Source organism: Chelmon rostratus, chromosome 2 (assembly GCF_017976325.1).
Source record: "Chelmon rostratus isolate fCheRos1 chromosome 2, fCheRos1.pri, whole genome shotgun sequence".
NCBI lineage: Eukaryota > Metazoa > Chordata > Actinopteri > Chaetodontiformes > Chaetodontidae > Chelmon > Chelmon rostratus.
In genome coordinates this window covers 12,288,823-12,303,016 of record NC_055659.1, presented here as the reverse complement: position 1 = coordinate 12,303,016, position 14,194 = coordinate 12,288,823, and the positions used below count along the sequence as shown (strand labels likewise).

Here is a 14,194-nt window from a genome sequence, read left to right as displayed (position 1 = left end):
AGAGAGCATACAGCACCACAGCATGCTCAGGTATACAAAATAATGTGTTTACTATTAGCTCTATAATATATATATATTTATATCAATTTCTGTTTATCTTTCATATAATATACCCAAGGCTTAAGGGTGAATCAACTCAGACAAACTTCTCTTTGACAAAACGGTGAACCCTTTGCAGAAAGACCTTGTGTTTTCTCCAGTGCAGCAAAGGGACCTGAAGCTACTGAAGTAGCTAAGTGCAGTCTGTAGCCGAGGCCAGTCCCAGTCCACCATCATCCCAACACCAAGACCAGGTTACAATCCCAGATTATTTTTTTTGGCAAATTTGTAACTGGGTCCTAAGAGGGACCACAGACAGGACGACCTTCCTCTTAGGCGAAAAGAAGTAAGGTCATAGTGTTGAGGCACTTCCTCACCCACGGTTGCTAAGATAAGCTGCCCAAAAAGTTACCACCCCCCCCCCCCCCAACCCCAGCCCCCCAACCCAAAAACACCAAGCCTGACCTCTCACTCAAGCCTCAAAGCACGAAAGCCAGAGCTTTTCAGGCTGTGATGAACCACATCAGAGTTCCTGTCTGACTGAAATGAAACAAACGACTGAAATAATCAAAACAGCTGGTGGAAACAACTGGTACTTCTTGTTCGGCAACTGGATGAGCAGTCAGAAGGGGAAGGAAGCAGGAACTGGGAACTTGCACTTGAAACCAGTTGGCCAAATGTCAAATCTACCCAACCGCAACTGATAACTCCTTACCCCACCTCCTAGTTCCAGCCCCCTAACCCCTGGACCGCGTCCTCTGCTCCAGGGCCCGCCTCCTGCTCCCTCCCCACTCCGCTGCGCAGCTGTCGGGACGCGTCGCAGCCTGGGACTGGCCTCTCCTCTACGCTCCTCTTCTCTGAATGTCTCTTTATCTGCCTGCTGCTTCCAAGCGCTGGCTCCAAGTGCCAACAAGTCAATGGCTACACCACTGTGCAAACTGCATTAGGTCATTACAAACCTGAAAGAAAAACGAAACTAAAAGGAAAAAAAGAAGACAAATATAACAACAACGGTCCTCTTTGTTGGCGTCGCCGCACCCATCCCCCTTCTTTAGTTTTACATTCTCTTAAGCCATTATTGGATTGGATAGATAAGATTTCTATGCGTATATATTTATATAAGGTATAGATTTGTGCGTAAATGTACACAAAAATATACAAAAATGCATATAGACATACTGAATTTGTTAAGGACTGCCCATACATTTTCTGCTATGTACGTTAACATACAGTACAAACATACATACTTTGTTTATGTGTGTGTGTGTGTGTGTTAATTCCTTGGTTTATAAAACTCTACATTCAGTAGAGCGAGATTTCCTACAAGTAAATCCCAGATTCTCCACTTGGCACCAGTCAGCTCGGCTCTTGAGAGCCGAGTCAGAAAGACAGAGAGGATGTTGTTGTCTCATAAATTGAGTGCTGTAGATTTTTCCACGCTCCTATCTTTGTATGAAGCTGTCTGTCCTGCTGCCGCCACCACTCAGTCTCTCAGTCAGTTAAGTCTCCTCAGGTCTCTGTTACGAGACAAGGTGATCGGGGCTCTTCCTCCCTCGATTTCAAGCAACTCGGAGGAGGACGCCAGCGTTAACCCGCCTGTCAGTTCCCCCTCTGGGTTAAAAAAACTCCCCTGTCCCCTTTTTAACGTGGCATTGGTGACCTCCCCCGTCCCTCCAATGCTGCTCCGTGGCCAGGCTCTTTGCCGATGAGCCACCGGGAGGTTAAAACATTCATTAAAACTGGCTGCTTCCCTCCAGTGCAGCTGCTTGTTACCGCGACACCACCTGGACCCCCGAGAAAAGGGACAGTCCCCCGTCTAATTTTCATGTGGACTCCAGCGTGTCCAGCTGAAACACGTTGTGATTGGTCGGGGTGGTGAAGAAGAGCTGGTCGTGCGTCGGGGAGGTCGAGCGGTTGTCGCAGGGGCTGTTGAGGCCCAGCGTCCGCTCAAAGTCCAGCAGCTGGCCCATGAAGTTGAAGTTGGGGGAAATGTTGGACTTCTTCCGCTTGACGAAGTCGTACGCGTCGTTGAGCGACAGGTTGAGCTTCTGCATCAGGTAGGCCACCGTGACGGTCACCGAGCGGCTGATCCCGGCCAGGCAGTGCACCAGGATGCCGCACTTTTTGGAGCGCGCCTCGTCTGAGGAGGAGGAGGAAGACGGGAAGAAGAGAAGAGGGGAAAATATGAGGATTAGACTTTTTTTAGACTACTGCATGACTCAATCATTCACCTTCAAATTAACCTCAGATTTTCTCATCTACAGTTTTACTGACAATGTTCTGATCATCAATACTAATGTGAGTGAACATAAAATCAATCACTTCAGGTCGGAAAGTCCAAACTCAACAGGGTTAGATTGAGGGACTTGAACCGTAAACCCATCCAAAGGGCCTCTTCAGTAAACTGGCTGGTGAGGAGCTCCAGGTGTTTAACCTCTGTGGGTATTTAACCAGATATTCCACCTCAGTCCAGCTACCCTTGATTCAACCCTCCTCGGACCACCATGACCTGGAAGCCCGACAATCTTCACAGACAACCATCATCACGATACAACAGTCGTGGATCGGACCATCTCTTGTTGGAGAAATGTGAGGAATCCATTAAAAACGCTTGTAAGAAACAACTAAAGAGATTTATGTCGTTTCTCTGTTGTGCAAATGAACAGAGATTTCTTCATGTTTTATCACCACTTCTTCTCGCTGTTTGTCATTTGTTTGGTTTAATGTGATTTTACTGGTATTGCAGCTGTTTTAATTGCAGTATATGGTGTAAACATTAAATTATACTGTTTAATTTAATATGAACCCCAGGAGGAGGAGCCTTTCACAAAGTAACAACTAACTAACTAACTAACAAGGATCCGAATAAACAATCAACAATATTTACAGAATATCAATGTGGCAAACATGCTCGATATATTAAAAGGCTCTGAAATCCTATTTTCTCAATAAGCTTCTCACTATGAGCGATTGGATCCTGCATGAACATGCGATTTTCTGCCAAAGTCGGGACAGTTTTGGTTTTACACGACACATTTCTGCATTTTTTTTTTTTTCCTCAGTGGTTTGAAGTTGGCAGGGCCGGGCTGGAAAAACATGAAGCCAAATCACTCTCTGATGAGACTTGAGGGTTCCTGCGTGTGAAACGGCACCTAAAAATGTTTCTCGTGTTAAATTTGGTCGTTGCAGATTTAGTCGTGACTCATGATTGTGGATTAGAAGCTGCGTTTCTCATAGCGGACGAAAGACAACTGAATTGGGCTCGTTCGTTTGGACATCACATTAAATCATCACGACTGGGATTGAGATTTACAGTAATAATAACACGTCATGAAACCAGATCTGACAACGAGGTGTTTCTTTCCAAATATTTAATATTTGTAATCCAGCATGACCTTTGTCAATGACAGCAGAAAGTCATGTTTCATTCTGCTTTCTAGCTTTCAGTCTGCCGAAAAACCTGAATTAAAAAGAAAGAAGAAAAAAAACATCTTCCATTATTAACAGGCTACATCCATCCACCTTCTATCAGTTTCCAGCTCTTGCACTTGCATCACTACAGGCCATTAGAGCGAGAGCTAAGTGCTTCTTCTCTTTCTTCTCTCTCCCTCCTCGCTCGCTCCGCCTGCATCTCATGTTGGAGGATTGGGGTCAGTCGGCTCACGAGCTCAGGCTGCCAAGCGGATGCCGAATTAAATTTATATGCGACGTGTGCTCACGTTCCACAATAAGCGGGGCCAAAAGAAATCCTCATCGGGAGGCCCAAACCCGACGACGCACACCACTCAGGAGTCATGGCTAATCTCCTCGGAGCAGATCTTCAGATTGTGCGTGTGTGCGGCATTACGTCACTTTATTTGAGCTTTAAATGCATTCGAACGCAACAATCGGCCATTTCTGAGGCTGTTAAAACGCCAGAACATATCTGATTCCGCGCTCTCCGCTTTCTCCAATGCGTCAAAAAAACGTTAGTTGGATAATTTCAGTTATTTCAGGAATCCACAGATTACAACAGAACAGCGCAAGGTCACATCTGGATCTCCTTTTCAGCCCGAGCTTCTCTTCTTTACTCACAATTAGCCTGCCGCTGCAAAAAAAAAGGCCTGATGTAATCCCTGCACGTTACAGCCCACCATGCAGCGCCATTTAACATCAGCATGACCCGAATCTGCCACGACCCCCGTGCTCTGGCATATGTCACACCTCCTCCCACCTCAGCACAGATGTGTGTCTAGAAAACGTCTGGACAATCCAAGAAACGCAAAGACCCCGGCGCTCTCATTGACTCATCGGAGAGGGAATTTACTCACGCTCTGGGAGTTCAGGCAGAAGGAATGACGGGAATGATGGGAATAATGGGAAACACTGGGACCGGGACGAGACAGGGGCTGAAGCTCTGGTGGATTCAGTATGACCCCACTCTCAAAGAATCTGAGTCCATGTTTTATTCAAAACTTTGCTTTATCGTTTGTGAATTCATCTTCAGTCCTGGAGCAGTAAAACACAGGCAGCTGCTGCCGAACGTCAGCTCGCAGAAGCACGTTTTCAGAACATTTCCAACTAAATCTGTGCAAAACTATTTCCACAAAAATATGTTTATGATTTATGATTCAAATCTAAGATAAATGTAGACAAAGTGAGCAATGGACAGCCTGCTGTCCATTAAATGATTGGTTGATCATCAAGTAATTTCTTTTTAGCAAATATTTAGCTCGTTTCAACTTCTCAAATGTGAATATTTGCTGCTTTTCTCTCTTCTCTATTTATAGTAAACAGACATTTTTTGCCTTTTGGTCTGTTGGTTGGACAAAACAAGCTATTTTAAGATGTCAGTTTGGCCTTTATGATGAGAAAACGATGTATCAAGAAAATCATTGCTGATTTTGGACGAAACAGTAATCTGAAGACATCACTTTGGAACTTTTCACTATTTTCTGACATGTATAATATGCATATAATCATTACTTGCAGGCCAACTTTTAAATAGCACTGAAGTGATTAGTCGATTAACTGATTAGTCAATCAACAGAAACTAAACCCACAGCAGTTCTGACGATGGATAAATCCTGTGAGTGTGTAATTAAATAACGCTGTCGTTAATGAGTTCAAAAATGAGAAATGAACGTGAGATTGAGTCTTGGGTGTAATCTGAAGACGTCACCTCGGATTCTGGGAACTGTGATCTGCATTACTTATTCTTTTCTGACATTTTGTAGGATAAACCACTGGTTCCCAGCCTGGGGGCCGGGCCCCCGCGAGGGCCGGGCTCTCGAGATGATAAACAAAAGAAAACGTTCCTGCTTTTTGTACTACAATCTATTTTTTCTTTTTCCTTGTAGGAGACTTAAAAATTTGCCAATTTTCCAACGACTGGAACGAACCATTCATTGATTAATTGGAAAAGTAATCCAGATTAATCTTATTAAAGTAAATATTTACTAGCAGCTCTAAACGTGAAGCTGAGGCGATTAGCTGATTAATCAATTGGCTGCTGCACGGAGAAGTAGTTTGTAACTCTTTTGATAATCACTGAATTGTTTTTCCATCAGAAACAACAAATGTTTGCTGGTTCCAGCGTCTCAAAATGTGCAGATTTGCTGCTTTTCTTTGTCACAGATAGTAAACTGAGTATCTCTGAGCTTGGGCCTGCTGATTGGACAAAAACAAGACATCTGAAGATGTCACCTAGTTGTATTTCTCATTCTTTTGAAAGATTAGCCAAGAAAATCACCAGCGGATTAATCGATGACCAAGTGTCACCCTGCCGTCGCCACAGAGATGTGACGTGAAACACACACAGATGTGAGCGGAGTTCCCTCCACCTTCACTTACCAATGAATGAAATGGCCTCGGGGAAAAACTGCGAGAGGTTCTGGCTCCAGTGATCGGAGATGGGGATCTGTTTGTACTTGAAGTCCCCTTCGTGCTCGAACATGTTGGGCAGGTTGGGCGTCACGTTGAGGATGTACTTGATATTGTACTTGCTGAGAACATCCAGGTTGGTGGAGTCTTTGGCACAGCCCAGGTAAAGGTATGGCAGGATCTGGACGGGAAACGCTGGCTGGTTGTTGGGGAGCGGGCTGCCCTCCGACTCTGTGGCGCTGCCCAGCTCGCGGTCGGATTCCCCGTCTGAGCAGTCAGAGCTAATGCGGAGTCCTCCCAGGCCGAGGACAGAGGCTGGCGGGGAGCTGCTGGGACAGGAGCAGTCCAGATTGGTCTCGCAGTGTTCGGGGTACTCCGACTGGAACTTGTTGAAGCCCCCTGGTGGATGAGGAAAAGACCAGAAGAGGGTCAATGTCAGGCTAAAGCCATTTACTGGGTGCTATAAAGACCACAGGCAGGTTTCTGTCTGTGAGGCTAAAGTAGCTCAACACTGACAACATGGCAGCTGAGTGTCAAGTCTGCAGAACACAAGAGGTGCATCATGAACCTGAACGGGGAGAAATCAACCGTTTGAACAGGAGGAAATCAATTGGAGAGAAAAGAAGACGGAAATAGTACTTGCTAAATAAAAATGATACTTTAAAAAATGTGTTTCAAGAAAGATACAGAAGGTGATAAATAAGAACAATTAAACACACATTACAGGGCAAAAAATCACTTCACATCCCTTTTTCATTCACACTAACGCACCATAAACAGCATTAAACTCGCACTTTCTACCACGATATGAGTTGATAAATGAACAAAAACAGATCTGTGTGGAAAATGCAGTCATCCCACAATCTCTTCACGTGCGGCTGCATCCCGCCCTGACGTGACAGACACGAACATCTGCACCGCTGTCAGGACGCGAACATGCCGGACAGATGTGCTCCATTGAGAAAAGCTGAGCCCCGGAGCGGCTGAGCGGCAGAGCGGCAGAGCGGGACCGTCAGCTCCGCCGCTCGGCTCGCTGGACTTTTTGTGAATGGCAGCTCGGCGCGTGACTCCGGCGAAACGTTTCCGCGCTTCCCCGCATATCAAACGCGCCCGCGTGCTCGACCGCTGCGGTGCTGTGTGCGTCTGTGCGGTCTTTTTACTCCTAAATAACGATTATACTTTTTTTATGCGTCGTGCTGGAGGATTATTCCGCGTGCGTCGTCCCTGTTCATTCATGAAAAAAAGCCAGTCTTTTCCTGAAGGAGCACAACATGGCGGGGCCCGTTTCTGCAGCATTTAATTGAAAACATATTTAACCCTGCTCTCTATTCTCAGACACGGGACGCTGTTTAAGGTTTCATCTGATTGGTCGATCATTTACTGGGTCCTGATCACAATGAAAATAAAGACAATAATGTGCGTCGGCAGTGAGTGAAGGAGGTGTTCTGCCAAAGTTCATTATGACTTCACGCGAGTGCAGCTGATGTGTTACATGGATCTCTTAGAATAACTGTGATAATTACTGTGATAATGCTAGATTTATCTAACGCTGCCTCGTTATGAGACATGACTCATAAAAAAACAGAAACTTTCATCTGTGGAAGGAGGAGAACAGCTGGATTCATCTGAACTGTGACAATTAAATACAATACTAATTATTTAATAGTAGGTAATACTGTTTTATAACCACTAATATTCAAAGCGGGTCAAATGTGGAGATGCGTTTTGCCCAAAATCATCTTGTCCAAAGCGCCCAAATCTCAAATGTTTTGTTCCAGACCCCTAAAATCAGGCATCAGAGACAAAATCCAATAATTGTATCGGCTAATTCAACTATCGCAGAGCAGATGAGTCAGATTTAAAGTGTTAATGTTGCTCTTTTGGCGTTAATTCTTTGCTGCTTGGTGAGAACGGCCCCTTCGGAGCAGCCGCACTCACGTCCTGTAATTAAATCAGCGTGAAATCAAGCAATTTGTCTTTCTGCTGGAGCCCAGCCCGGGAGCGCGGAGTCGGACTCGGCTTTTTTTTATGAATTAAAGGGACTACAACACAGATCCAGAAGGCAGCCACATCTTACCCTCCAGATAGAAAGCCTTGCACCCGTCGTCCCGCAGCTTCTGCAGGAGCAGCCCCAGCACGGAGCTCCCCAGCCCGGACTCCTGCCGCTCCGGGGTCGCCTCGTCGTACAGGACCACCACGTCCGTCTTGCACCGCTTGACAAATTTCTCCTTGTCCTCGTTGTTGGGGATGATGGAGCGGATGGGGAGGTTGCCCTTCTTCAGCCTCCGGAGCATGAGGCCCGGGATGGCCAGGTTGATGGCCGACTCGATGTGCGAGGACTCGTACAGCTCATGGGGTCTGCAGTCCAGCAGCAGCAGGGAGCTGGCCCCGGACTCCAGCTCCTCCTGCAGCCACTCCACGCTCTTACTCGACATCATCATCATAGTCACGATCACAGAGCCTCTCCACAGATGATTAATTCTCATCAGGGAAACGTTAATCCGCCAGTCCCCTGCTGCGACATGAAACACAACGCGACGGAATAGAGGCAGAGAGGAAAAATCAGGGCGCTAAACTTCCCTTCCCGCGGCCACCACCGCCACCGCCGCCGCCGCCGCTGCTCCTGCTGCTGCTCCTGCGGGCGCGCACACACACGCACCCGAAACACACTTCCACACACGCACCCACATCCAACACGCGCGCACCGATGCCCCTCCGGTCCGGGCAGGAAACTTGAACATGCAGAGGTTTCTTTCCCTCCTTCCTTCAGTCCGATAGAAGTGGAGGTTTCATGCCAGTCCATCGACGTCCATTTGGCGATGTCCGCTCCGGCTCTGACGCGTCCGCAGACCGACGGAACGGCCCAAAGTCGCCTCGTTAGTGTCTCGGGATGCGAGTTTCGGAAGAGTTGCCGCGGCTAAAGCCCATGATTATCGTTAGTGTTTGACATGCTGGCCCGTGGAGCGCCTCTGGTTTGTCATTTCCACTGGATGCGTTAAAGAGGCTCTGCGGGCTTGTCATTGAGAAGAGGGAGGAGCGCACAGATTTAAAGGCGCAGAGCTGCGGAGGCTTCACAGGAGCGTTTTCATGACATTCATAACCATTCATTGATAGTCTGCACAGCACAGTGTAACTTTGAATGACACGTTTGACTTAGGATGCTACATCTTCATGGTACAGGACCTCCATGCGGCCTCTTATTTCTGTTTAGAGTGGCTTCATCCTGTCAAGCTGGGAATCTGTCTTTAATACATTTTCCTGGTGAACCCCTGCCAGTTAATTATTGACCTTTCCTTTGAGGTAATAAAAATCCAAAGCTGTTGTTATTGATATCACTTCATCGATGCTTGCAAACGGTTACTGGGCATTAGAAAAACAATCACGTCATATCTCGTTGTACTAAGTGGAGCTTGCGGTGAGATTGTTTTAAACATAAAACCTTTCAGTCTTAAAGAGAAAAATGGAAAATTAATGAGGCTGGACGGACACCATCTGCTGATGAAAACCATGTGATAAGATAGAAAGCGCCAGAGTAGCCGCTAAATGGCCCATGTGGTGAGACTATATAACTGTTACTTTACACAGAAGGATGCGACAGCTCTATAGGGTTATGCAGTGATCCCGGTTTTACGTATTTCAACTTTCTTCCAGAAAAATTATACTTTGAGCTTGATTTTGGCACGGCGGACAGCTCTAAATACTACAATACTCATGAGCCCTGTGTCGCTGGCATGGAGAAGCACCAAATCAGAGGCGCAAACCAGAGCGACTGCTAATTCAAAACAGTTCAGCTCCTCGTTGAAATGCACAATGGGAGCCGTAGTTACCTCTGAACTCGAAACTTCGAAGCTTTTAATCCAAGACCAGATATTTTCTAACGCAGTTCTTCATCTTTTGCACCAATGTTTCCACCACGAGAGTTTCGTGATCCAGCAGGCAGAAGGCTGAAACTGTTAATAAAAGCTTTGCAACTCGTAGGTTTTGACAGGAATGGGTATAAGACAAAAAGTCTTTTCCAACAGAAACAAACTGGGCTGCCAAACTGAGTCATGCAAGTGGGAGCTGAAAGGTGGCAGGGATGTTCCCATGTTTGCTGTTGTTAGTCTTGTTGGACAGTCAGCATTTAAACCAAGATAACACACTCAGAAACACTGCAACAACAGGACATTTCTGCACATGCTCACAAATGCAATGTATTTAACATTTCTGTCCCACACCAGACAACATCAACACATACCAAAAACTCAAATCTGTTCCTTCTTTTTTGGATTACACAGAAATCACAGAGAAACTGTAGCTCAGCTGTGGTTCAGGTGAGGTCATTTATTATTATTAATGCATGATGAGCTCAGTGTTTTAATGACTTACCTGAGGTACAGAGGTGTGACTCGTGCACAGGAAGCGGTGCATTTTCCACTGATTTCCCTCACTACATCCACAATGGCTTACCAATCAATTACTGGACACGAGTCTATCTGAAAACTGGCTTTTGGCCTCTAACTACGCAGCACTAACCAAGTGACAAAATGGTCTAAATGTACTCGACCATTTCCAAGTGTGAGAGTGTTATGTCTTTATCTCTTTCACTCCTGTTTGTTCAGTTTGTCTCTCTGCGACACTGCATCTGAAGTATCACAGTTTTTAAATCATCACAATTTTTAACAATATTCAGTTTCAAGATCAGAGCTGTGTGAAAATTAATCATGAAATATTAAGAAGTACACATGTGAGAAAAAGGCAAAATGCAATTTACTGTACGATGTGGAAAAGTTTCTTTAGACAGTACCTTGTTTGCACAAAATGAAAGTCTTCATCAAAGCCTCTGATGCTCACACATCAACAAAGTGCACATGAAGCAGAAACGGTAACATGTGGATAGGAAGCGTGTTTCTTCCTCCGGCAGCATTCAGCTCTCTGTGGGCACTTTTTGTTGATGTGTGCACTTCAGAATGATTCTCCCGCTACAGCTGGAACTGCAACAATTAATGTCTTTCCCATTGACTGTTAAGCACGACTATCCAGCTCAGGGTCAGTCGGGCCCTCTCGCTGTCCAAGACTACGTACAGCTGCAGCTGTAAATTTTGTTTCATTGTTCATTGCAAGTTTTTTTTTGATTAACTGATGGTTTCATCTAAAGCAGGCATCTCAAACCGGTTCCATAAAGGGCCGCGTGGCTGCAAGTTTTCATTCCAACCAAGGAGGAACACACCAGGCTGGAATCAATTAATCAGCTGGTCTCAGTCTTCAGCTGATAACTAAGTGATCCCTTGATGTTGATTGGTTGGCCGATGTGCTCCTCCTGGGTTGGAATGAAAACCTGCAGCCACACGGCCCTTTATGGAACCGGTTTGAGATGCCTGATCTAAAGGATATAAATATAAATGCCTATCACAATACCCAAAGCCAAGCCAAGGTGACATCCTCACCTCAGTTTTTGCCACTATAGCATAAGACCAATGATATTCTATTTAAAATGATGAAATGATGTGACGAGAAAAATAGCAAGCCATCACATGTTAGAAGTGAAACCTGTGAACGTTTGGCTTGTTTGCTTGATACACGACTTTCAACTATTGGCAGATTATCACAATTATTGTTGATTGATCAAATTTTCAGTCATTTGACTAATTATTTCAGCACTAGCTGATACCTGAACAGACATGAGACATTTAACTCTCACAGCCAGAGCCATGAATTGCTCATTTTTTAAATGTTTTATGTGTTTCATTATTTTTACTGTATTTAATTGTTGGATGTTTTATTATATTTCTCTGTACTTCCATTTGCCTGATTGTATTTAATTGTAATGCTGAATTGTTTAATTTCTCATATAAAGCACTTTCTAACTTTTTAAAGTTGCTGTATTTAATAAAGTTTATTCTTATCAATGCCGGTGAGTGTATGTGAGTTTTTTTCTGCTTGTGGCCGCTCAATGGTGCTGGTGTACCTGTCACGCTACACAAACCATCACTGGGTCATCACTACGTTTCACCATGAATGACCTAATAAGGCATCAGCAGGTTGTGACAGAAGCAGAGAGGAGGAAAAGAGGAGCGTTTGATTTCCTCACAGCTGCAGAGAGGAGGAGTGGGGGATGCACCAGCTGCAGACAATGGCTCTTTATCCTTGCCAGTGACTTACACACAAACACACACACTCACTAACAAAACACAGACACATACATACATGCATACACACAAGTACACACACACACACACACACACACACACACACACACTTTAGGGCTCTTGTGTTTACACTCCCTTCATGGACAACAGGCTCTCTTAGAGAGTGTGTAGCCGCTCTGTGTGTGTTTGTCTAACTGCCCTCCAGTAGTAAACAAAACATCATCGCGTATAGGATCATCAGTAGTATTAGCAGTAGCATTATGCTAGCTCACCATGTATTTTACATCATTTCATGCTGCATTCCCATTGGCTGACTTGTAAATGTGAGTCGTTGCTGTACTCTCTGGGTGGATGTGTCTCACAATAGGATCTAAGACCACCACCAGATTGACAGCCACATGCCACCATCACCATGTTGCTCTCACGAAGTCTGCCTTCCGTGTGTGACAGCCCAAAATCACAGAACATGAAAGGGTCCTGAAAGGGAAACTTTGCACATCACAGATTTTCAAAAAGTACTACTACACATGTGAATAAGAGTCATATAAAGTCTGTTGGAGCTCTAGAGGGAGTTGCATGGTATCTGATAAACTGACTCCAGGGATGTTGCTTGACTTGACATGCCCATAGACTTTATATTGGGACACAAATAAAAATAGTTTGTCTATGCCCTGGGAAAGTTATATACATGAAATATATATATATAAAAAACACAATAGAAAGAATAACCATGTTGATTACTTGAGGAGTCCTATACACAGTCTAATAGACACCTTTTTCATATTTGTGGTCTATGGGGACAATGTCTTTTTCATTGTAGTACCACTTGTGGCCACTGGAACAATTTGGCAGCATATCCAGCTCTCTTAATACATTCATGGACTTGAGACTGCATTTGCTGCTTCTAGCATGACACACTTGAACCTCTGATTGAACCGTTGGCGAACTATTGAGTGTTTCTCTGTAACCTTTACATTCATGACTAAATACACAACAATCAAGTGTGGAAAAAAAATGTTTTTGTACCGAGGATTTAACACTTAATGTGTCACCTCATCTGCTGCATCAGGTCTGTTTGGGTGGGGTTTGATCAGATTTGTTTGACAGTGCAAACAAAGCAAACAACCCCAGAACTGTCATCCAGTTTATTGTTAAATCCTGATTGGTGCCCAGAGGTGCATGACCTTCCCATTTTTCCAACAAATCCCAGCCCACTTCAAACCAGTAGAAAGAACAAATCTCTCATTGTAAAATAACTAAAACTGTTCTATCATTTGCTGTCATTTACGCAAAGTTAGAAGCTCATTGAGAAAATATGTTATCAGTGTCTTTAAAGATTGGTGGATGTACAGCACCAAGCCGGATGAGTTACATAATAAGAAAAGAACAAGACAAATAAGCTTATGGAAATATTAGGATATATTCACCGCTATCTGAACAAAAGACGTGAACTCATCAGCAGCTTTACCCACCATCGTGAGTCTACTTGCTCAAACACGCATCAACAGCCTTTAAGCTGCCATTCTGGAAAGTACAGCAGCTTTCAGATGGTCTATTTACACACATTTTCCTGTTTCACAATACCTTCAGTCTGTGTCAACACATCAAGTTTTTAGAAAATTACCCTTCTCCATACACCACTGCACTTTAAGGGTTTTAAGCTTTATTATTCTCATATTGAAACAGAATGTGAGGAGCACCCACGCTGCAAAGAAATATGACCGTACAGTATAACTTATTCAAACAGAAAAAGCAATATATGCAATATGAATCTATTGACACAGTCATCCTTCATTGATGGAAAAAAAAAACTCCTACCAGATGGAAGAACCTTTAATTCCAACTTAAATCTAAAGGTAATGTAATTTCCTGAGCCATGGTGTTGAGATGAGTGCACAGTCCCTTAGTCCCATTTGTAAATTCAAAGCTGGAACTGAGCTCCCCCCTCTGAATGAAGTGTTGTTTCCCTGAATGAAAAGCCACCTACCAAAAATATTACATAAACCCATGCAGAACCAAACAAGGATAAGGAAAACAGACGAGGGGCTGGTTTTGTCCATCAGGATGAAGTGGCTGCACCTGAAAGGGAAAATCCAGCCTGGAAAAGGAGTTTCTCACACTTTCAGATTTTTTGAATCTTAAAACAATTCATTTTTGCTAAGAAA

At 44.4% G+C, this 14,194-nt stretch overlaps 1 protein-coding gene across 1 annotated transcript; it reads right to left on the bottom strand.

The window, feature by feature from the left end:
- Window positions 1-490: 490 nt before the first annotated feature.
- On the bottom strand, window positions 491-8,881 carry dusp7 (dual specificity phosphatase 7). The gene is made up of 3 exons (XM_041959992.1): window positions 7,979-8,881; window positions 5,872-6,300; window positions 491-2,179 (listed from the first exon to the last, which is right to left on the bottom strand). The coding sequence occupies exons 1-3, from the start codon at window positions 8,385-8,387 to the stop codon at window positions 1,863-1,865; spliced, it is 1,155 nt and encodes a 384-aa protein (XP_041815926.1). The 5' UTR covers window positions 8,388-8,881; the 3' UTR covers window positions 491-1,862.
- Window positions 8,882-14,194: the final 5,313 nt, after the last annotated feature.

Coding starts and splice junctions, on each gene's coding strand:
- dusp7 (XM_041959992.1), bottom strand. CDS start 8,387: ATGAGAATTAATCATCTGTGGAGAGGCTCTGTGATCGTGACTATGATG. Junction 6,301..7,978: donor CAAGGCTTTCTATCTGGAGG/GTAAGATGTGGC, acceptor CTCATCCACCAG/GGGGCTTCAACAAGTTCCAG. Junction 2,180..5,871: donor CGAGGCCATTTCATTCATTG/GTAAGTGAAGGT, acceptor CCTCCTCCTCAG/ACGAGGCGCGCTCCAAAAAG.